This window comes from Terrapene carolina, unplaced genomic scaffold, assembly GCF_002925995.2.
Source record: "Terrapene carolina triunguis isolate 2854851 unplaced genomic scaffold, T_m_triunguis-2.0 Scaffold210, whole genome shotgun sequence".
Lineage (NCBI taxonomy): Eukaryota > Metazoa > Chordata > Testudines > Emydidae > Terrapene > Terrapene triunguis.
This window is the reverse complement of record NW_020664561.1, coordinates 37,485,289-37,508,621: the sequence shown is the minus strand read 5'-3', so window position 1 is coordinate 37,508,621 and position 23,333 is coordinate 37,485,289. Positions and strand designations below refer to the sequence as shown.

General features: G+C 39.0%; 1 protein-coding gene across 1 annotated transcript in view; it reads left to right on the top strand.

Moving 5' to 3' along the window:
- Positions 1-22,545, top strand: part of LOC112109867 (DBIRD complex subunit ZNF326) — a 28,225-nt gene extending 5,680 nt beyond the window's left edge. The window contains exons 2-10 of the mRNA XM_024204571.3: positions 707-839; positions 3,026-3,431; positions 6,375-6,570; positions 11,853-11,967; positions 13,508-13,655; positions 15,010-15,109; positions 17,662-17,792; positions 19,266-19,361; positions 21,810-22,545. Of these exons, the coding sequence (XP_024060339.1) occupies positions 707-839; positions 3,026-3,431; positions 6,375-6,570; positions 11,853-11,967; positions 13,508-13,655; positions 15,010-15,109; positions 17,662-17,792; positions 19,266-19,361; positions 21,810-21,980 (1,496 nt within the window). The 3' untranslated portion in view covers positions 21,981-22,545. The remainder of the gene's footprint in view (positions 1-706; positions 840-3,025; positions 3,432-6,374; positions 6,571-11,852; positions 11,968-13,507; positions 13,656-15,009; positions 15,110-17,661; positions 17,793-19,265; positions 19,362-21,809) is intronic.
- Positions 22,546-23,333: the final 788 nt, after the last annotated feature.

Here is a 23,333-nt window from a genome sequence, read left to right as displayed (position 1 = left end):
GTGACCAAAGGATTAGACACTCCTTAAAGTAAATTTATGTTTTGTGGACAGCATTGTGGACATAAGGAAAACATATATATATTTGAGGGAGAGTGCAAATGCATGTATACCCAGGCTGATTAACAATGCCCAGTCATCACAACAAAACTGTCTATTCACTTCTGTTTGCAGAATCTTTAATGATTATGATGAGAGAACACAGATCACAGAAGTTTTTGGTGGTAGAAGAATTAATTTTGATTTGCAAACAATATGATATGGAGGTCACTCTAACAATCCACATAGAACTTGATCACTTAAAAATCACTCTTATGACAACAGGTTTTTAATCCCAGAGCTGGATAAATTTGTGGTCCACAGGGTTAACATCTTTTTGATTTTTGTAAAATGTTTTCCTTAGAATTTTTCAAAGTGGAGGGTGGACCAACCTTTATTGGGTTGTCATTGCCATATTCCAGGTATTTTCTACAGCCAGTAATAATTCCATTTTACCCAGAGTGAACCTAGCTGACTGTCATCCAAGCATTAGTCTTTGACAGGCTGTAGACAAGCAAGGACACTACACAGTACAATCTTGATCAAAAAGATGAAGAGCTGCATGTCAACTGCATGCTCTACCAAATCTTCTTTGGATACCATCATGCAGCTCTACCTGTTTCTCAAAATAAAAGAGAACTATTAAATGTTTCTTTCTTGTTCTTTTAAGAAATGGACCGTGACTATGGACATGGAGCTTATGGTGGCCCAAGATCCATGGACTCTTATCTAAATCAATCTTACGGGATGGAGAGTCATGGAGGAGGAGGTGGAGGTGGAGGAGGAGGAGGTGGTGGTAACAGGTAAAATAATCATTCAGTTGTCTCAGGAACTTAACAAATCCAGTTAACATTTTGAAGAATATCTTTTTCCAACTTAAGTGTTCCTTAGGCATGTTGTGTGATATATATGGAGTTCCATTCTCTGTAAGTCATGTTCAGTAAAGACTGGAAAAGTTATGCTATGACATCTTGATAGTCCAAATAAATACCTTTGTGGATAATTCTTGCAGTCATAATGACATATTTACTTTTTTTAACTAAAACTTACGATGCTCTTTTTGTAATGAGTGACTTTCATCAGTCTGTGGCTGATCAGTAAATTTAGACTGGTTTGATTTAATGTCTCTTAATTTAGCAGTCTATAGATAAAACGTTTTAATTGGTTCAGTGCTTTAGATTGAATCTAAGAATAGAATCAACATTCCATTTCCAAGGAACATTTAGGATCTATGTTTACCCCTTCAATTCTAATGTAAATTGTGAGAATGTTCACTGGTATTATGACTTAAAGTCATGTCCAGATTATTTTATTGGCAGGTACTAATTACACCAAAATTGCGTATTCTGGGCTATTTTGTAAGATGCATTGGTCTAAAAGTAAAATTTCTAGTGCAGTGTTGCATATTTAATGCTCAAGTGTTCCTGATACTCTTTCAGGCTAAATTTACACATACAGTATATACCAACTGGTTTATTTTAGGTTTTAAAATCCTGTGCAGATTAGTTTCAACTGGGACAAAATAAAGCTAGAAGAAAGTGTAATAACTTGTTGGTATCCTCATTTGCACAGTTGAATCCTCGACTGGAGGTAGCAGGACTACTGTATGGTAACTGTATGTAGCCATTGCAGTGCCATTGGGCAAGGACAAGAGGGAAGATAGAGAAAATGCCATTGCAGTGCCAATGGGTAAGGACAGGAGGGAGGATAGAGAAAATGCCATTGCAGTGTCATTGGGCAAGTAGGGAGAATAGAGAAAATATACTTTGCAGTTTTGTTAGACTACTAGATGATAAATATTAGGATTTGCAAATGATAAATGTTATGATCAATTAAAATCTGTGCAAAGGTCCAGGAATAAGATGTACCTACCATTTAGTAATCTGTATATGATTGAGGTTGACTGGAGACTTGAACACATTAAAATGTCTGTTGCCATAAAACCTTGCAATTGTGCATGGACTGTTTCTCTAAATAGTGTCATTTTGTGTGTAGTTTTGGGTCTTCTGAGACTAACGTCTTTAAAATGAAGGCGTTCGTGTTACCATAGACATGGGAAGCAATTGAGTCCGTTTTATTAGTTTGTATTTCTGTTAGTAAAGGGCTTGCCTTTCCCTATTTCTGTGGAATTGCCCTATTTTATTTCTCTGGGGAGACTAATGAGCTCCCCTTCCCAACATGGTTAGAGATGATAATGATTCCTTGCCCCGCCTCCTCCCTACCCCCAAAAAATAAAAACAAAACAAATCCCAGTGAATAACTAAAGAGTTCTGCTACTTATCACTCTACCGTGAGATTCCCATGGACCATCTCCATGTGTAATGTGTACATATTTGTACAGATTTTCCAAATGCTGAAGTTGCTAGACTTAATGGTCTACAAGTAAAAGATGGAGGGGTATTGGTGATCATGATCTCTGTGACTGGAAAATTTTAAATTTTACAAGAAGATTGTCCAAAAATACAAATGAGTACTATAGATCACTAATTTTCTGTTTTTTAAAGTAAAACTATGGGGGTGTAAAAATCACCTCTGTTGTATTATAAATACTAAATATATTTTGGCCTATTTTCCCAATTGAAAATTAAGCTATTTTAAATGCTGTTTAATTGTTAAAATGTTAGGCATGACTTTGAAAAAGAAACAGTTTGACTACCCTGTGAGCTTCTGCAGGTGATTATTTTCCTGAGACTAGGGCTGGGCTCAAATAATGTTTAGTAAATACTGCTGAGAAATTAATTTGAAGAAAGTTCAGACATACTGAACTTTAGAATTGTTTGTACAGAAAATGACTCAGATAGCGTTCTATCTGGTCCCAGCTTGAATTGCCCAGCCCTAATCAAGATAAAAACAGTAACACAACCGTACAAACCAGTCTAGTATACATTGATTTTAGTTGATAAATGTCAACTGATAACTTGTCTTTTGAAATGTATAACACTAGTAAGCTTACTTTTTTTTTTTTTTCCCCACTGTGCAACTTTTCCAGGTTTGGACCTTATGAGTCTTACGACTCCGGGTCTTCTCTGGGTGGGCGAGATCTGTACAGATCTGGCTATGGTTATAATGAACCCGAACAAAGCCGCTTCGGAGGTAGTTATGGTGGTCGATTTGACAGCTCCTACCGGAATAGCCTTGACTCTTTCGGAGGTAGAAACCAGGGCGGGTCTAGCTGGGAAGCACCTTACTCACGTTCAAAATTGAGGCCTGGGTTTATGGAGGACAGAGGAAGAGAGAGTTACTCTTCCTACAGCAGTTTTTCTTCACCCCATATGAAGCCTGCACCTGTAGGCTCTCGGGGGAGAGGAACGCCTGCTTATCCTGAAAGTGGATTTGGAAGCAGAAGCTATGATGCTTTTGGAGGACCATCAACAGGCAGAGGCCGAGGCCGAGGAGTAAGTACAGAATCTTTTCAGATTCTTTTCACTAGTCACTCTTTTAAACCCTTTCAAGACCACAGCTTTAAAACTAATACACTGTTCATCACAGTGTACTTCTGATCAAGCAAACTGTCGTGGTTGATCAGCCTGGTAATCCCTTTGAAGTTGATTTATGAAGAAGTACGGAGACCCTCTGTTTTGGAAGTAAAGAGCAATATAAGCTAAGGTTTTGTTAAATCTCTCCTTTTGTTTGAAAGGTGAAGATAAAAGTACTAGGTTTGGTCTAAAAGGGGTTAAAAGGAGTTGCCTTTTTCCTTGTAAACACTAGCATATTTGCTGGTGGGAAAGTTCTTGGATAATTATAAAAGGTTAACTTGAACCTTTTTGAAGTTTTGAGTAGGTTAAAGGTGCAATGTATATGTAAAAATAAAAGGTTAGGCTGTGTATGCCATAAAACAGTTTTTTTTCTTCTTCGTATGGGCAGGTGAAATTTTAGCTAATTCTTCATTAAACACATGCTTGACCAAACAGGAGGTCTCATTTTTAACTTAGTTCTTACTCTAACTTGTATCTGGGGAAAGGGGCGGAAATGTCAAAGGTAGGTGGCAAGCAGTTATAGTGGTTTTTCTTAAATTTAAAGTATTGTTTGAAAGGATGTCATCAACTTGAAATCTAGTAATCTTAAATGGAATTAAAATGAGTTTCAGATACTACATCTACTTATCCCACTACCTCTGCCAGTTTTGTTTTACTTACACATTTCCCATGTTGCTATGTACAAGAGCCAGGCAAATAGGATATAGTGAAACTGACTGCACAAAGTAGAAAAGCTGAAAGATTGGAGAAACATGCTCTACATTTTTCAGTTTGTTTAATCTGAGATATTATAACAGGGAAAAATATCCAGACAGAATTGATATTTAAGTTGATGGTGTCTCTTTAACTTAATTTTATAATTCCATCTTTGATTTTTTTTCCATGCAAATAGTTCACCTACTGAACATTTTTTGCCTAGACCTTAGAGATAACTTACTATCTTATACAATTTGTAAACATACCATGTTTCTTTATGAAGCAGTTTTGTTATAGTAAACTATATAGCTTGTTTGTAGCTTAAAATGTAGATGAGAATAATTTGTATTGGGTCTTCTAAATGCCTCTGTGTTTTGGTTTTTTGTTAAAAAGGTTTACTTATCCAATATTCTTAAGTAATATAGCTGCCATAATCAATTTAGCCCAGAAAACCTACAGATAGCTGCTAGCTAACGTCCAGCTTAGTAATTGAAAGAGATTCTAATTTTTATATTCCTCTGTTTGTCAAACTGAAAGTGGTGGGGTTTTAAATTCAGATGCCCTCCTTTTAGAACTGTTTCAGACCTAAAAGTTCTGTCTAAAAATATAGTATAGTACTTTTATCTAAACTTTTTTTCTTAAAAATTAATGTTATCAGTTTTACCCTTCATAAAGGAATTCTTTGAGGACAATATAAAACAACTTACCATATTTAAAATGCATTGCACCTTTAATAGATGATGGAAATATTTGCTTGTAAAAATGTGAATCACCTGGAAAGACTGTTTATTCAAGTGTGTACTTCACATCAAATTTAAATACATGCAGTATAAACACACGTGCTAGATACCTTTGTAGTAGTACCTTGATAATTAAATAGATACATTGGAATTACTTGAGAAATTGTGCATGGACTTCTATTTTTTTTAAAACTGTAAATATATCTATTTTAAATATGTACTATATTCCAGCCATGTGTGTTTAAAATGTATTCACCGTTTATGAATATATATTTTTTCATATAGTACGTTACACTAAATGATTCTGAGGTACTCTTAATTTGAGTAATAAAACATTAGTTTTGTTTTCGTGACAGTATAGGTATTTCTGCTTATCTGATTCATCCATCCAGTCATGTGGGCTTTCCTGTCTACCCTCTGTTAATCAAGTAAATGAGCCAATAGGAGATCAGTTTTGTGCTGTTACGCCTTGGTTCCTCCTCTTCAGATTACTGCATTGCAGGGCCGCCCCGGGGGAGGTACACAAGTGGGGCAATTTGCCCCGGGCCCCACAGGGGCCTCCACGAGACTATAGTATTCTATAGTATTGCAACTTTTTTTTATGGAAGGGGCCCCTGAAATTGCTTTGCCCCAGGCCCCCTGAATCTTCTGGGCGGCCCTGCTCCATTGCCTCTGAAGAGTTGACTGTCACAGATACAAGTCTCCAGACTTCTGCACCATTATACAGTCTCTTTCAGAGACAAGACAGAAAGGAATTAGAGGACTTGTCATCTAGCTCAATTTCTTGTCCCTGTTGCTGACCTGTTCAATTCCTTTTTGCATGGATGTTTTTGCCTCCAAAAGCAATTTTGTAAAGAAGTCCTAAATTCACTGGGTTCACTGTCTTAAATCCTCCTGACAGGGTAAAATTACTAGAGTATGTTGGATGTTCTCCAGTAGTCAGTGGTCCACTGCGGACAACTTCTGTGCTTTTAGGTTGCCATCAAAATAGAAAAATCTTGATGGTCATCTCTATTTCCTTGTCCCAAATCCACAAAGAAAACATCTTTTCTGGCTGTCAGCTGAGTTCTAAAGAACTTGGATGGCTTTCTCGCCAGAAAAGAGAACAGACGTATCAACTAGAGACTCTAAAGAGAAGGAGCTGAGGTGTACTGAGCTATGAATTCTGATAGGCATACTCCTAGCCTGGACTAATGGTTCTGAATAAGCAGAAACCCAGTTCATAGGTGCACATTTAATCTATTAGTGAAGTATCAACAAAGTCATTAAGCACCCAATTTTGATGTGTTTTAATTTAGCAGTGTTTTGTTCCAGAGAACAGATTTTTATCTGCTTAAATGTATTTATAAATATTTACATGTAGCAATTGTGTTGTTTCTGTTGATTTCATATACTAATACTTTTTCTTGATTTCACAAATTTCCAGCATATGGGAGACTTTGGAGGGATGCATAGACCTGGAATTGTTGTTGACTATCATAACAAACCCAGTTCTGCAGCAGTTGCTGCAAGAGGAATAAAGAGAAAAATTATACAACAGCCATATAACAAACCTGGTGGGACATTTATCAAGAAACCCAAACTGACAAAACCTATTATGATGAACCAGAATAAACTACCTAGTAAGTAATTAAATGAAAAATCATACGACTAGCATTGTTTAATTTCCTCTTTTTAGACACAGGCATTTGTAATGTTTTGCAATTCTTCAGCACTGAAGTTCTCTAGTAGGGCTTGGTGTTGGCACAAGTCAAAACTTTATTAACTAGGGGCTTGAAAAACTATAGATCAGCTTGCCATCTTGGTGTGTAGATATTATGGTCATGGGCATGTTAGAAATACATATAGGTAGAAGGTAAATCCATTCAGGTGTATCTTTTTTTTTCTCCAACAAATTGTTTATTTAAATAAACTTTCTCGTTCTTTTGTTGTGAAGATAGCTTATCAAATGAGAGTAAGTGTCGTGTTGGTGTGTTAAATAAGTATTGCAGAAGACTGTCTCTAAGCAAACAGTGTCACAGCAAATTTGTTATTAAATAATCCCCCTTCATTATTTAAAGTAATTTCAGATCTTGGGATCACGTAAATGCAAATATTAAACCTGGGAGTCTGACATTCATAGGGTTTCCATCCATCCGTATTTCCCCTGACATGTCCAGCTTTTGTGTCTCTAAATAGCCGTCCGGGAGGAATTGGTAACAAGGTTAAAATGTCCGGGGTTTTTTTCTCCCTCGCCTCCCTCCCTCCCTTCCATGCAGAGTGCGGCTGCTGATTGGGCGGCTGGGCCGATTGAGCCGCTCCCATTGGCCTCCAGCAGCCAGAGCCCTCCCCTGCCCCCCCCCCCCCCCCCCCCCGCCCCCCCCCCCCCCCCCCCCCCGCGGGGTCCCCCCTCCCTGCCTGCCTCTCCCTTGCCTGGTTGTGCTGCCAGAGCCAGCATCAACTGCTGTCTGCTGCCCCCGGGTCCTAGCGTCCCCCATCCACTAATGGGAAGACAGGCTGCCCTTACCCTGCCCTTCCACCCTAGCCCTGAGCCTCTCCAACGCCCCAAACCCCTCAGCCCCAGCCCTCATCCCCCCTCACCCTAATCCTCTTCCCCAGCCCTGAGCCTCCTCCTGCATCATGAACCGCTCATCCCCAGCCCCAGCCAGAGCCCTCATCCCCCCACACCCTAATCCTCTGCTCCATCCCTGAGTCCCCTCCTGCATCATGAACCCCTCATCCTCAGACCCACAGCCCTCACCCCTGCATCCCCTCCTATCCCCAAACTCCCTCCCAAACCCCCTTCCCCCTTCCCACACACCTCCTCCTGTCCTCAAACTCCCTCCCAAAGCCTGCACCCCCTCCCTTTGCACTGCCTCCCACCCCCAAACTCCATCCCAGAGCCTGCACCCCTCACCCCCTCCTGCCCCAGCCCAGAGCCTGCACCCAGCACCCAAACTCTATCCCAGAACCTGTACCCTGCACGCCTCCTGCACCCTAATCCCCAGCCCAGGACCTGCACCCCAGACCTCCTCCCCCCACCCAACCCCCCTCCCAGAGCCTTAGGCAGGTGGGGGGGGCGGTTCTGGGCATTACCAAAATTTCTACAACCCTGCCACCCATGCGAGTGGATAAGGGTCGGGGCAGTCAGGGGACAGGTAGGGTACTAGGGGGGCAGTTAGGGTGGGGGGTTCTCAGCAGGGGGCAGTCAGGGGACAAGAAGCAGGAGGGGTTGAGGTTCTGAGGGGGGCAATCAGGGGGTGGGAAGTGGGAGGGAGTGGATGGGGGCGGGGCTAGGGCGGGGCTCCCCCCCGTGTCCTCTTTTTTGATTGTGGAAATATGGTAACCCTAGACATTCAGCTTGAACTTGGGCATTCTTTTTAAGTATTGAACCTTACTTTGGGTTTCTTTTCCGTGCCTGGCTCTGATGCTGTAAGAATGGGATTGTGCATACCTTTATCCTTGTTATTTTAAAACATATTCCCAGTATACCAATCATCTATGGAAAAACTGCAGTGTGATGCATCAGTGCCTGCTCAGGATGCTATGAGTTCAGTAAAGATGCATGATAAATGCTTGCTATTCCATAGTATTTTGTATTGTAGCTGTTGAGACTTGCCAAGTCTTAAAAAGTGCATTGTTGTATAAACCAGAGGAATGGAAACTTGACTCCAGTTATGAATTTTTCTACTGTGTTTTAGTTCTTGTCAGTTGCCATAACTAGTAGAGGGTGCTGTAAGCAGGAATTGTGAAGTTTTGAAATTAAAAGGTGTGTAACAACATAAATTACACAGTATGGAGGTTTACTTCAAAATGGTAATTTGCAATTTTCATGACTTTCTTTCCAGTATTGTGGAATCTGTCTGTTTGGGGTAAAGATAGAAAAATATTGATGCCTATAAAATGCTGCTTAAATTCAGGGAAATGAATTTTATGTAATACTTTTATATCTACATTATAGAGTCTAAGTTGGATGTTAATCTTTGCTTTTTTCTGATCACACTTCCTACTTCTCTAATGTTCAAGGCTTTAGACAAAACACTAATAAATGACAGAGTAGTTTTAGTCAGTGGTTTCATTTTCTTTAAATTTCTTCCTAATTTCATGCTTATAGAGCTGAAGACACTTATCAAGGATTCTGCTGCCAAGGTAAATATCCTTAGAATTGGAAAATACAGTTTTGGGACACTCTGGGATGGAGTTTATGAAGTGCACCTTTTAAGAAGAAGAATTTCTTAAATGCTTTTGACCGAAAGACTTTTAGGCAGTTAAACTGGCTTTATAAAATATTTAAAGTAAAAAAAAATGTATCTGTTTTATGTAAAAATTAAAGCTTACATTTTAGCATATTGAAAACTTGTGATTTTGGGCAGTTTGTCTATTCCATTCCAGTTGTAGTGCATAGTGTCTGCATATATCCTGTTAAAAAACGAGTGTTAATACTAGCTGGCAACTGTACATCTAGTTGGATAGGCACAGGCATGCATTTTAAAATTTTTAACAGGTGGCACTTCACAGCAAAAATGAGTATACAGTTAAATGAGAACACAGTCTGGGTGACCTTGAGGACGTGGAATTGTTTGTGCATCATAACTAGCTGTTTAACTGAACCTCCAATGTGAGGATGAAAGTCTGAAGAATTTACTTGGCTTACTGCCTTGAGTAGTCTAATTGAAAAACCAAGTCTGCTGACCCTCAGTCTTGTGACCAGAACATGTTCACTGGAACATGCTAGCTATTTAGTAAGCACTAAGTTCTCTGTATGTTGGCAGGTTGAAAAGGTTCCCCTTTGAAACGTGAGCACCGCTGATGTGGAAGCCAGCGACTAAAACTTAGAACAACAAAACACAAAACGTGGGGTGTTTGTATGAACACCCCACGTTGTTTTGTCCCAAGTTTCAGTCACTGGCTTCCATATCAGATGTGCTCAGTTTACAGGAAGCTTGTTCTGCCTACCAGGCCTTTAAATGGATCTGAGGCCTGTTCTGCACTAGAAATCTCCTTTTCTGATATGCCTTGCTATTGTATATATGGTTTGTCTGATAACAAGGAATGCTTTAAAATTGCTGCAAATTGTACAAAGTTTGTTTTCTTGGAATGCTCTGGGCATACTTTTCATACTGTGTAATGGACTTTCCATTAAACTATAATACACCTTTTTGTTTGTGTGGTTACTCTGCTTACAAGACCAACTGAAATCTGCAGAACAGTTTCTGAGACTTTCACTCAATAAATGCATAATACTGCAAATCATTAACTTTAAATAGTAAATTGTAAAGAATGGACTGCTAGTTAACCTATTTTGCAGGTGTGCTTTTCCAATGAGGTCCTGTATGAAACATTGCAAATCTCTGGATCCATCAATAATGCCACTTTAGTAAATGCATGTGAAAATTTATGCAGCTTTTTAAATGGATGCAATGTCATGCAGGAAAGTGGGAGACTCAAGTTCATATCTGGACTAAGGCTTCCATTCCCTGGCCTGGAGAGGCTGGGCATTTTAAAGGTATCTGCTGATCTTGAGGGTAAGATGCTCAGGCCATTTCACTCCACAAAACTCCATACCAGATGATTTATGCAGCAGTTAAACAAGGAATCCTTTGCCCATCTTCTGGGTTGAAGGTAAGGTGCCACATTGAAAATTTTAACCCTGGAGCGCTTTATTGGGAAATGTAAAAAGAATGATACGGGTGGGGGATATTCTCTTTTCTGCTGGAGCAGAGTAGTGTTGAGTTCCTACATGGAGGGTGAAGAGCCTATTCCACAAAATAAAATACAAAATGTCTTTGGAGGCCAATAGGGAAGCACAGCTCTTCTAAAGTAATTATGAATGTTTTGAACACTTAATACTACTTCTGGTTCCAGCTAGCTTTTTGAAATTCTCTTCACTGAGATGAGTTTGTCATGGGGGTGTGTACACATTTTCTGTTATTGTTTGGCTGGACACACGTTTCAGGGGAAATGACCTTTCTTTAAAGTTGACTTGCAAAAAGAAAAACAAATTATACCTTCTTACTTCTTGTGAACGGTGGCCTGAATGTTTTTTTAACACATGTTGTTCATTAGAATCCTAGAGCAGAAATACAGAACTATTGTGATTGGTAAAAGATTGAAAACTGAGCAGTTAAGAAAGGAAGGGATTTTTAGTCAGACATTTTAAAACTTAGTTTCTTGGCAACATATTCTTACTCAAATGCCTGAGAAACACTTGACAGAATTTCTTTGCTTAAGATTCTACTATCCCTGCTAAGAAAATTCATCCTCCACTACTCTAGTCCTCTAGCAAAAACCAGGAAGATTTATTATTTATCTTTAAGCTATAAGCCAAAAGTGTGTGTGGGAGGATTTAAAAATTGATATTCAGTGCCTATACATCATAAATAATCAAAAAGAAACATTAACAATTGTGTTTTTTCCTTGTAGATCATCTTTGTATTTATTTTCATTGTATAAGCTATCTTCACAACAAAAAGGGTGGCTAGAGACTGATTTCTTTTTAATGATAAATTATGTTTTATGCAACAGCAAATATTGCAATGAAACACTAAAATTGTGGGGTGTTTGAATAATTGCGATTTTCCAGTGTCCCTCCTGGTCACTTACTTGGAAATGCCTTTAGTATCTAGGCAAAATGGGGTTGGGTTGGCTTTAACTCTGAATTTCCTCACTTTGTGAGTTTAATTCAGGCCCTTAACCTCTAAACTTGCATTGAAATATTAATGTTTACTGATTTTTTTTCTTTTTTTTTTTTTTAATTAAAAATACCCAAAACTTATGCCATTGAGTCACTATGACTTGAATTTATTTCACATTTTGGGACTAGAAAAGATGGTTGTTAAAGAGGTAGGGGAAGTCAAGCATTACACTTTCTACTCTCTGGATTTTGGAGATATAAAGTGTTTAACCCAAATCACTATGTGTTAAGGTACCAAACCAGAGGTCAAAAGTGAAGAGGAGGAAAAACGCCGAATTGAGGCAAGAAGAGAGAAACAGAGGCGTAGAAGGGAGAAAAACAGTGAAAAATATGGTGATGGATACAGGTTTGTGCTGTTGGTGTTGTTTTCTATTTAATATCATTATTCCCAGTACAGGGATCGGCAGCCTTTGGCACGCGGTCGGGATGGTTTGCTTACCTTCAGCATCTGCTGGTTCGGCCGATTGCGGCTCCCACTGGCCGCGGTTCGCCGTCCCAGGCCAATGGGGGCTGCAGAAAGCGGCGCGGGCTAAGGGATGTGCTGGCCGCTGCTTCCTGCAGCCCCCATTGGCCTGGAGCGGGAGCTGCGATTGGCCGAACCTGTTGATGCTGCAGGTAAACCGTCCCGGCCTGCCAGGAGTTTACCCTGATGGGCCATGTGCCAAAGGTTACCCATTCCTGCCCTTGTAGCACCTTTTGCTGGGTGCTCTCTATAGAGGAATACATCAAAGGGTGCTAGGTATACAACAGTGTTTTTAAAAAAACCATTTGTCTTGGAGGAGAGGAGATTGCTCAACTAGAGTACTTGAAACATTTTGAGATATAGTAGCATTAATATTTCTGAAAGTATATTAGTGCACACCACTATGCTTATGAGATGTTAAAATAATCATCTTTTACAGTGGTACCATCTTTCAGTACTACGCCATATGTTTCTAGTACAATTAGATGAATCTACATGCTGAAAGGGTATTTCTGCTATCCTCTTAAGCTCCTCAGGATAGGAATTGATCTTATTCTGTGTTTCATTTGTCTCCATTTTAAGCATTACAAAAGTGCCAAATTATCTGGGAGGCCTGGTTTTCACACAAAAATGGAATACTTTAGTAAATAAGAGGAGTATTCAGTTTCAAGTATATTCCACTAAACTGTGCCCCAGGTAAATGGATTCATTAAGATTATACCGGGATCTCAAACTCTCCAGAGTGCAAGGGGAATTTTGATGTAAGATTTCAGCTTTGTAGTAAAAATAAATTGAGATCTCCCTGATGTGATCTTATTCTGACTGAAGTGGGGTTTTTTTTTTTGGTAGTCTTGTGATTATATAGGATTACGTATTATATGGGTGGAGGGAAAGAAAAGCTCTCTGACTACATCTGTTCCTCAAACTGTCTCCATTTTTTTTGGTCCTCTTTCCTGTCCCTGCAGTTTGTACCTTTCCCCACCAATATGAGATTGACACACCTGATAGTTTCGCTATTGCTAAACACTGACAGAGTTTTTGAATATCAGCAATAAAATTAACCAACCTATTTCATTCTACAGTTAACAAAAGGTTGAGTAACAGTTCAGTACATACCTATTTAAAAATTCAAATAGACATCACTGGTTGGGTTTGCATTCAGCTCACTTTTGGCCCTTACCTTCAGAACCATAGCACTGCAAATTTAGCTTTCTCTTATGTAAATGTCATTAATAAAAATTATAGAAAAAGTTGGCTTAATTTTCTACACTTACTAGGGAAAACTTTCCTACTTGTCATGTGACTGGATTGAACATGTCCCCACATAAGCCACCTAGGTAATTCTTGAAAAACACTGACTTAGAAAAACAAACAAAAACTTATTGAACAGTAACACCTTTAACATACATGTTTCTCCTGCTAGAATGGCATTCACTTGCTCATTTTGTAAATTTCGAACCTTTGAAGAGAAAGACATTGAAGCTCATTTGGAAAGTGCTGCTCACCAGGAAACATTGGATCATATTCAGAAGCAAACCAAATTTGACAAAGTAGTGATGGAGTTTCTGCACGTAAGTCATTATGTTCATAGCATCATAGAAATGTAGGGCTGGAAGGGACCCCAAGAGATCATCTAGTACAGCCTCCTGTGCTGAGGCATGACCAAGTAAACCCAGTCCAACCTGTTCTTGAAAGCCTCCAGTGAGTCTTCTACAACCTAAGGCTATTCCAGAATTTAACTACCCTTACAGTTAGGACATTTTTCCTAACATCTAACCTAAACCTCTCTGCTTGTTCTAGAGTAAGCCCATTACTTCTTGTCCTACCTTCAGTGGACATGGAGAACAATTAATTATGTTCGCATCCGAAGAAGTGGGTATTCACCCACGAAAGCTCATGCTCCTATACGTTTGTTAGTCTATAAGGTGCCACAGGACTCTTCACTGCTTTTACAGATCCAAACTAACATGGCTACCCCTTTGATAATTAATTATGGTCCTCTTTATATGTGCACTGACAGTGGCGTGTAGAGTTCAGTCACGGCATGCAAAGCTAGCACCAGTAAAAATACAGTGTATACAGTGAGGCCTGGCTTACGTAGAATAGAGTAAGTGCCCTGATTCCCTAGGGTATATACCCTACATGGCTCTCTACATGCCCATGCCGTGCCTCCCATGTCTACACTTCAAGTTTTAGTAGTGTAGTGTCCAGCTGCCTCCCCACTGCCAAAGCCTTTTCCCATGGTGGAAGAGAGGAGGCAGTGGGGAAAGGCTCTGGCTGGGGGTGGGGGGAGGAGGGGGGGAAGGAAAGGTTCTGATGGTGGGGGGGAAGGGAGCAGGGGAAGCAGTGGTGGTGGGATGGGGAGGGAGCAGGGGAGATAGTGGGGAAGGGCTCTGTCCGCTGTGATTTCTTGAAGATAATTGTTAATGGTTCTGAGATTGCTTCAGCTAGTTCCTTAAATACCCTTGGATGAATTTTGTCAGACCTTGCCAACTTGAATACATCTAAATTATCTTGATTTGTAGGTCACTTGCATATTGGAGTTTAAATTAAATTGTACCATTTATCATCTTCAAAACAAGTACTTAATTTTTCATTAGATCATTTCACTTAGGAAAAGGGTTGTCCACAGTAAACACTACTGAACAGAAAGGCAAGTTCAGAATTTTTGAAAAGTAGCATTGCTTCACAGCTAGTTAACAAAATAAGCCATTATTGAAGTTAATAGTTTTGAATGTCTTTGTTAGCCACTATGCCAGAACATTCCCTTGGAACTAATAATAGTTGAGATGTACACATCTAATAATCAAGAGTAGAAACAGCTGGGTAACTTTCAAAATTTAGTATGTTTCTGATTTGGGGTGTTGTGTAGGTGGAGAAATACGTCAGTCATTTAAAATTGATGTTCTATTTCCTGCATTCTAGGAGTGTATGGTGAATAAATTCAAGAAGACAGCTATGCGCAAACAGCAGACCAACAACCAAACTGAAAATGTCCAAGTTGTTGAAAAAGATGTAATGGAAGGCAAGTAACAGACTCCATATGAAAGTGCATGTTTTGGGAATACCCAGGTCTTTTTTCTTTTCTTTTAATTTAATTTTATTCTCATTTGAACATGCTGATCTGATGTTTGGATTAAAATCTGCTGGACTCTTTAGACTCTCTTTAAAAGCTGTTTACTCCAAAGGCAAGTCTCCTCATTTTAGTTCTAGAATTCTGGTCACCAGTGCATCTGTAGTGTTAAAGGTCTCAAAACCTTCCGAAACTAGGTACTATTACTAAGACTTTGAGTCAGATTATATGTCACTTATTCCACACCCTTCCTCTTTTGGGGTGAGATTCTGTTCTGGGCCTTTAAGAAGTGCAGCACTAAACTCGCAACTCGGGGAGGTGGTGGGGCTAAAATGAGTTTTAAGCCACTGTTGTAGCCATTCTGGGGCTGTCCTAGGGGCTAGAGAAGCCCTTGGTGTAACTTAGCCCTATAGACTTTTCTGAATTACAGTGACCTCCCTGCCTTATGAGCTGCGGTACTGTGTAAGCAGCCCTGCCCCAACACCCCTCTCTGTCCAGGTGCAGTTTCTATGCTGGGTCTTCAGGAGGCAGCATTGTGGCTGTTTTCCGGAGTGTGTGCACTAAGAAGAATCCTCCCTCATGCTACTGTGGCCCTTTTGTAGAGCATATAGTGGCCAGGATCTTACCCTTGATCTTTGTCTTGTCTTAATTAGCACAGAACTTATCAGATAAGATATCCACTGGATCAAAGATCCACACGCTTCATGTGTAGGCAAGCCCCTTAGACCTTTGGTCCAGTGGATGTCATATCTGCTAAATGTGGTGTAAATTACAGTGTACTATAAAACATTTAAAATAGTTTAAAATAAACTATTTACAGCAGTTCTAAAAAGTCATCCCCTTTTTTTTCGGTGTATAGGAAAACCTCTTCATGTTAGCTTGTTAACAAAAAACTTTGAGTCTTGCAACTTTTCCTGTCTGGGGGGAAAAAAAAATTCATATATCCTTAAGTAAGGCAGAGTGGCAATTCATACAGCTACTACAATAGGATCAATCCTATAGAATTTTTTTTTTTTTTTTTACTTTAAAAATATCTAAGTACCTTAAATAAAATTAGGTTCTTCTTTTGAGTGCTGGTCCCTATGTGTATTCCACACATGGGTACCTATGCATGCCGTGTACCCGAGTCCAGAAATTCTTAGTAAGCAGTGTCTGGTGCCCTTCACATGCACAGTTGCTATCCTCATGCTGCAGACCGAAAGCATAAGAGTCAGTGCAGGCTGACACCTCTTCTGTTCCATCTTACTGCTACGTGGCCTGACTCAGCCCTGGTCTACACTGAGGTCGACCTAAGATACACAATTTCAGCTACGCAAATAGCATAGCTGAAGTTGGCGTATCTTAGGTCGATTTACGTGGCTGTGAGGACGGCAGCGAGTTGACCGCTGCCGCTCCCCCGTCGACTCTGCTTCCACCTCTTGCGAGCTGGAGTTCCGAAGTCAATGGGGAATGCGTTTGGGGATCGATTTATCCACGTCTAGATGAGACGCGGATAGATCGATCCCTACCCGCTAATCCGACGGGTAGTGAAGACCTGCCCTCAGAATCCTCTGGGTCCACAGTTTTCCCCAGCTTGTTTCATAGCAGTCTGTAAATATATATTGTAAATAGTTTTAATATTTAGCATAGTTAAAGTTTTACGATAATTTAGTTAGTTTGGCTTAGCTTTTCCCATTTTGGGGAGTCCCTCTCTGTGGACTGGGAATAGGCCTGGTGTCCCAGGGTTCAAGAATTGCATATCTTGCCCTCGCTCCTTCTCCATGAGCAGTTAGCACCAGTGCTGCCAGTACTGTCTGGGTAAGATGCATATCTCAGCAAAGTGCAGTATTTGAAATTTGTTTCCCCTATGAAAATGTGAAGCTCATGATGTTCAGCTTGGGAAGCACCTTATGGAGAAGGCCATGAGATCTCACTTGGATTCAGGCAAGGGAGACTCCCCTGTACATTGATCTTAACTGATGAGCTGCAATCCTCTGAGGATGAGCTTGAGAGTGGAGCCTAGAACTGCTAAGCCCAAGGGCTTTGCACAAGAGGGGTACTCTCATAGATACAAGGACAGATCCCCATCCAGGTCTACTCCTAAAAGAAGAGACCCCTCCCTGACTCTGTGTAGGTCAGGTGAGCCTTCGTTCACAATTCTGAAGGGCTCAGGACGACTTAAGACCCCCGGGCGGGTGGTTAAAATGCATAAGAAAAAGGATCTGTCAGGACTGCCTTTGGTTCCGATTTCTAAACATAAAGACTGTCATCCACTAGCTCCATTTAAGAGTGCTAGACCTGAGTCTTTGGTGTTTTTGTTTTTTAAATAAATCAGATCTTTGAAATATTAAAGTGAGTTTGATTTATTTGCCCAGGAGCATCTGTATGACTTCTTTCAGTTAAGCAACTGTCTCTTACTTTGGCAAATTTAATTAGCATGAACTGAGCTTTGTAAATGTTTGCTTGTGTATGATTGATATAGACAGTAGAGCCTCATAATTGTAAAGTCTTGTTTTCTTTGCTAGGCGTTACTGCTGATGACCACATGATGAAAGTTGAGACTGTTCACTGCAGTGCTTGCAGTGTGTATGTTCCTGCACTACACAGTTCTGTTCAACAGCACTTAAAATCTCCTGATCACACAAAGGGAAAACAAGTAAGATTTAGTATTTTATAAATGTGTAATGCTCAGTTCGTAATTACTTGTTCTGTGAACTGCTGAAGATACAGTCTAATCTGAAGAGAAAATAGAATGCAGGTTTCCTTTTTAACTTTAGAATCTTATGTTTTGATACTGGGCATCTAATGAGGAGCAATAACGTAAGCTGTTTGACAAGAGGGCTGAGTTTGTGATCTGTAGCTACGGGGTTTTTTAGTTTTTCTTGTGATTCAGTGTAAGCTTTAGATTTATATTCTGACTAATAAGTATACACTCTGATATGCTAGTTTTCTAGTGAAAGTAATGGTTTACGAAGGTTCAACTTTCCAGTAACAGTGTATACATTAATAATAAGGTGCTTTATGGCTGCCAATAGAGATCAAAAGAAAATCAGTGGTGACATACTTCTCTAGTAAATTCCTCGATCTATTAGAAATTAAAACTAATAAGAAAACTTACTGCACTAAATATTCAGGAGTACTAAATACTGTTCTTGGTTGAATGCATGAGATAACTGAAAGGAATTGTTGGAACAATAGTTATTTAAATTTATAAATAGGAGTTTAGAGCATTGATTTAGGTAATTATTTATAGTGATATTGCACTAGTATTTCATTGTCCTTTCCCGTCTATAGCAGACTTTAATGTATACCTAGTGCAAGGACTACATTCATGTATTTTGAGTGGTGTTGCTGCCATCATTTCCTCTGCAGGTTTCATATAGGCATATGCATGCCACCTCACTGTTGTTTAAAGCCAAGGTGTTTCTTCTGATTAAGCACTTGTTTAATCAGAAGGAAAAGTCTTATATAGAAAGAATTAGAACAGTTGAGAAGTAGTAGTGCTACACAGAAACAAAATTTCCATTGCAACTTAAAATGCTTCATTTTTAATTTAACTAATCTCGTAAGGTGAATGGTTGAAAGAGGAACATGACTGGAAAAATTGTGGTAGCTGGTGAGTGGGGCTTGGAGAATAATATAAATCTGCAGTAGTTTGGACATTCCTTGTCCATTATACAGTTACTGAGATTTTGTGTATTTTTAATAATTATTATAATAAATTATAGAAAATGATATGCAAGGCAATCTGCTCTGATACGTTGGAGAACTTTTTTGCATTAGCGGCCAATGTAAGTTTAAATGTGCATTAAATACAATCAGAGAAACCAGTTACATGGTTGCAGTTTGTAATGTAGATGAGGGCTTAACTGTCCCTAGACAAGGCTAAAGCCATGGGCCAGTCCACTCACCCACATACAAATACAGCTATGTTGTACCCAGTTCCTCTGATTTCATTTATTGTGTAGGTTGGACTGTTGATGCCAAGAGTTAGTGTTTCCTGCTTTGACAAGAAATGTGTAAAAGCTCTAAAGCAGCCCCTAACCAATATAGCATGAATTAAATTTGTATCACATGACTATTTAAATAGATCAGGTTTGTAATAGTTACAATTAAATCCATTTCATAGGCCTACAGAGAACAAATAAAAAGGGAGAGTGTACTGACTGCTACCAGCATCTTGAATAACCCAATAGTGAAGGCACGATATGAGCTGTATGTCAAGGTAAGATATGAATGGAAAAAATGATACTGTCATCTCTGATCTTGTTTATGGTGTCACCCTGTTCTCTCTACATCCCCCATTGATGCTAATTGATTTTTTCCCATCACCCTATGTTACGTAGGTTTTTAAAAGGCCTAATACATATATTTCCACCAATATTAAGGAACCATTTGCTACCTGGGACTTGAGCATGATTCTTATGTCTGATGGACCCTCTATTTGAACTTGTGTCATCTTCTTTGTATCACCTCTCTGTTTAAAGTGATGTTTTTGGTAGCCATCACCTCAGCACACAAGGTGAGCGAAATTCAAGTTTTGATGGCTGGCCCTCCATATGCTGTTTCATAAGGACAGAGTTACACTCAGGCTACATCCAAGATTTTTACCAAAAATAGTTTTGGACTTTCATATAAATCAGTTTCTTCCCTTACTGGTATTTTTTCTTAAGCCTCTTGACTCTCTTCTGTGGAGATTAAACTCCACATATTTAGACATTCTTTGGGATATGCCCTTTTATCTTTTCACAACAAAGTCTTTTTGTAAATCATTTAGACTTTTTTTTGTAGCTTTTGGTAATAAGTCTGAGGCTGTATCCTCTCAGACTCTGTAAATAGGTTAGACTGCATTAAAATTTCCTATTCTTTTGAATAATCTATCTGTTCCCCCTCAAGTTAGGATACGCTCTTCTAGGATCCAGTTGCTATCTGTGGCTTCTTTCAGAGGGGTTCCTATTTCTGAAATTTGTAGAACAGCTACTTGGAATTCTGTTCAGACATTTACCAATCACTGCTTCATTGTTACAGTTTCTAGATCAGATGCCAAGTTAGGTAGGGCTGTTCTACAGTCGTCATTTAGATAGGACTTTATCACCTATCTCCTTGAAGGATAACTGCTAGTTCTACAGTCAGATCCATGTGGATAAATGCCTGAAGAAGAGAGGTTACTTATGTTACAGTAACCAGAGTTCTTCAAGATGTTTTTGTCCACATGGATCCCAGGACCCACCCTCCTTCCCCACTGAAACAGAGTTCTTACCTGGATTTATGTATTAGTGAAAAAACTGACTGGAAGTTTGGGCTACTTTATACCTTTCCTGTAAGAACCATCCACGAAGGTACACAGGGTGCGTTCACAACCCTAGTGGATACTTGCATGTCTTAGGTGCACGTGTCTGCATTGGGATCCATGTGGACAAAAGCATCTTGAACTCCAGTTACTGTAAGGTAAGTAACCTCTGTTTTCAGGCTCTGTGTGTGTGTGTTTCTCAAAAGAGGGCATAAATCCAGATTCAAGTGTTGCTTTTTTAACCGTAGAAATATTGATGTTATCAAGTTCCAGTCATGTCTGGTATTGTAGTCCTCCTAAGTAGACCTTGAATAACACTGTTGTGCTTGAAAAACATATTAAAAAATAAATAAACTCCAGCCTTACATGGCTTTCTTTACACATCATAAGCAAAAAACGCAGAAGCCCAATATTTTTTTCCTGTTCAGATCACCTTTAAGTAATACTCTTGGGAAACTAGTTGTGCTTTAATTAGTAGCTTGTGCAAAACAGCTGTCTACATTTCATGTAATTCCATTGTTTTTATTGCTTACTGTTAATACATAGTTCTTAAAGGTGTACAGCAAAACAAAAATGTTCTGTATTGAATGTCACTACTAAACAGGGAGAGCATTCAGGAGAAAATTAAGTTTTGACTAATCTATTTAAAATACACTTCTGTCTTTGAAATCTGCTTGCTACTTCCTGGTTCGCTAAGGTTAACCAAGAATATGAATTTCAGATCAGACAATTTCAGTGACCATTAAAAGGTTCATAATTCTGGGTTTAACTTGGTTATAATTTTGCTTTACAGTTCACCTTTTTGACATAGAATTGTCTTATTGAGAATGAATAGACTGACTTAGTGTGAATAAGAGAAGGTAGAAGAAAACCAGTTTTTTCAAATTCACCCTTCAATCCAGGAAGCAAAGCTGCTGGAGCTATATGAAGAATTGCTTCTTTGTGAAGTTTAAGCATGCTGTTTTATCTATTGAGTTGTTAATGCTGAGGTGATACTGAGGTTTTAGCTGCATATCTAACACTTGGGTGCTTTCAGTCTGCAGCAGCTCAAACTGTTAAGTGCCAGTTCTGATTTCATTAGAGCCAAATATTGAGATCATGATTTCTAACATCTAGAGATTTGTACTTCTGTTTCTCACTTTATACTCATGTGGTGTCTGTTTTAAATATAAAAATTAGATGTAGCCCATCATGAACCTCGAAAATCCATTTTTTGATCTCCATGTGTTGCCCCAGAAATAGCTTAACAAATTTGGGCATTATTTCAACAGTTTTTTCTCTTACATGACCTGACAGTGCATGTTTCTGCTAAATAAAATTAAGATTTCATTTTTAATGTCTTAGATTTCAAAATATTTGAACAGTTTAATTTCTCTATTTTAGGGTGAAAATCCTTTTGAAATTACTGATCAATCTCAGGATCAGCAGGCAGGGGAAGAAGAAGAAGAAGACAAGGCTGATGAGCCTGCTGAAGAGGAAGAGGAAGAGGAGGAGGAGGAGGAAGAAACAGAAGAACAAACTGACTTCACCCTTGACCAAACTGAAGATAACTAAATGCATGAAAATGAAAAAATTCAAATTGAAAAACAGCTTTTTATTTCTATTGTAAAGTGGCTAAATGTAAGACCTTGTAATAGTTTCACGGATGAGACTTGTGTAACATCCCCACCCTATGCATGCATTCCATTATGCGTAGAACTTGTTTATATAATTTCTGTGTTTCCCATTTGTTTAAAATGACATTAAGATGATTTTAGTTGAGCTTTTATAGCAACCAAACTGTTAGAGCTGATTAAAACATTTTGTGTTGTATATTTTTTTAAGCTTTCGTTTTCTTTTTTTGGTGTTGAAAATTGACTATATTATTAGTGTTTGTTCTAATCACTTGAGAAAGGTAGTTTGAGGGTAAATATTCCAAGTGCTGTGTGACACAATACATTATGCAGCTCATAATATTTACCCCTTAGGGCTACGATGCATAAACTTAAAAATTGTGCTGTGAGTGTGGCTATTTTTTGGACTGTATTGCACACTGTATAGTAGTGTATATGTTATAAACATGCCTTGTAGCTTTTTGTGATAAAATGTACCAGTTTGTAGCAATAAAATGTTTTAGAAACATGGGTGTTCTTCTTTTTTGTAGTTAAATTCTAGCAAAAATATTTTTTTTCTGTAGTTATGGGGAAATGTCTGTAAGTAAAAATTCAAGTATAAATCCCACTAACCCAATTTGCAAACCTACTATTCCATTTGCGGTTCAATGATTGACATGGCACCCTTTATTTGATGCTTCACAGTTTCAGTCCCCACCTATCAATATGCATTCCATGCTTCCACCTGGTTTGTATGTATACATGGGGAGCGTGTGTGTGTTTGTGCACACTCTGCATACAGTTCTATCCAGTTGGGGTGAAAGCCCCGTGCTAGCCTGCTGTGGAATATCTGTCCTTGTGGACCCTTGACACATGCATTAACATTTAATGTGCTTTGATCTAGTCCTCTTTTGAACTGGATTAATCAAAACACATTAACAAACTGTTAATTTGTAGCTATTTCACTGCCATTTTTATATTACAGACAGGGTTGAGAATATAGGAGCTGGGGAAGGAGGGGGGAAAACTAGTGGTGGTGGAAACTAAGAGATAATTTATGTGATATAGACCAGGTTGGAGTTTCTAGACCACTGATATAATCTGGAGTGAAAAGGTGGGCAGGGGTTGGCTGAAAAAGAATGTTACTTCTTGCGAAATATAAGGTAGGTAGTCTGTGAGACTAAAACATATTCAAGACATGATCGACACTGTTTTGCTGTGCTCCATATTCTTTGAAAATATGCTTATATAGATATGACGTAGCAGATATACTTTATGCAAGATGGGTCTTGTAAGGTATCACTGGAAAGGTTAT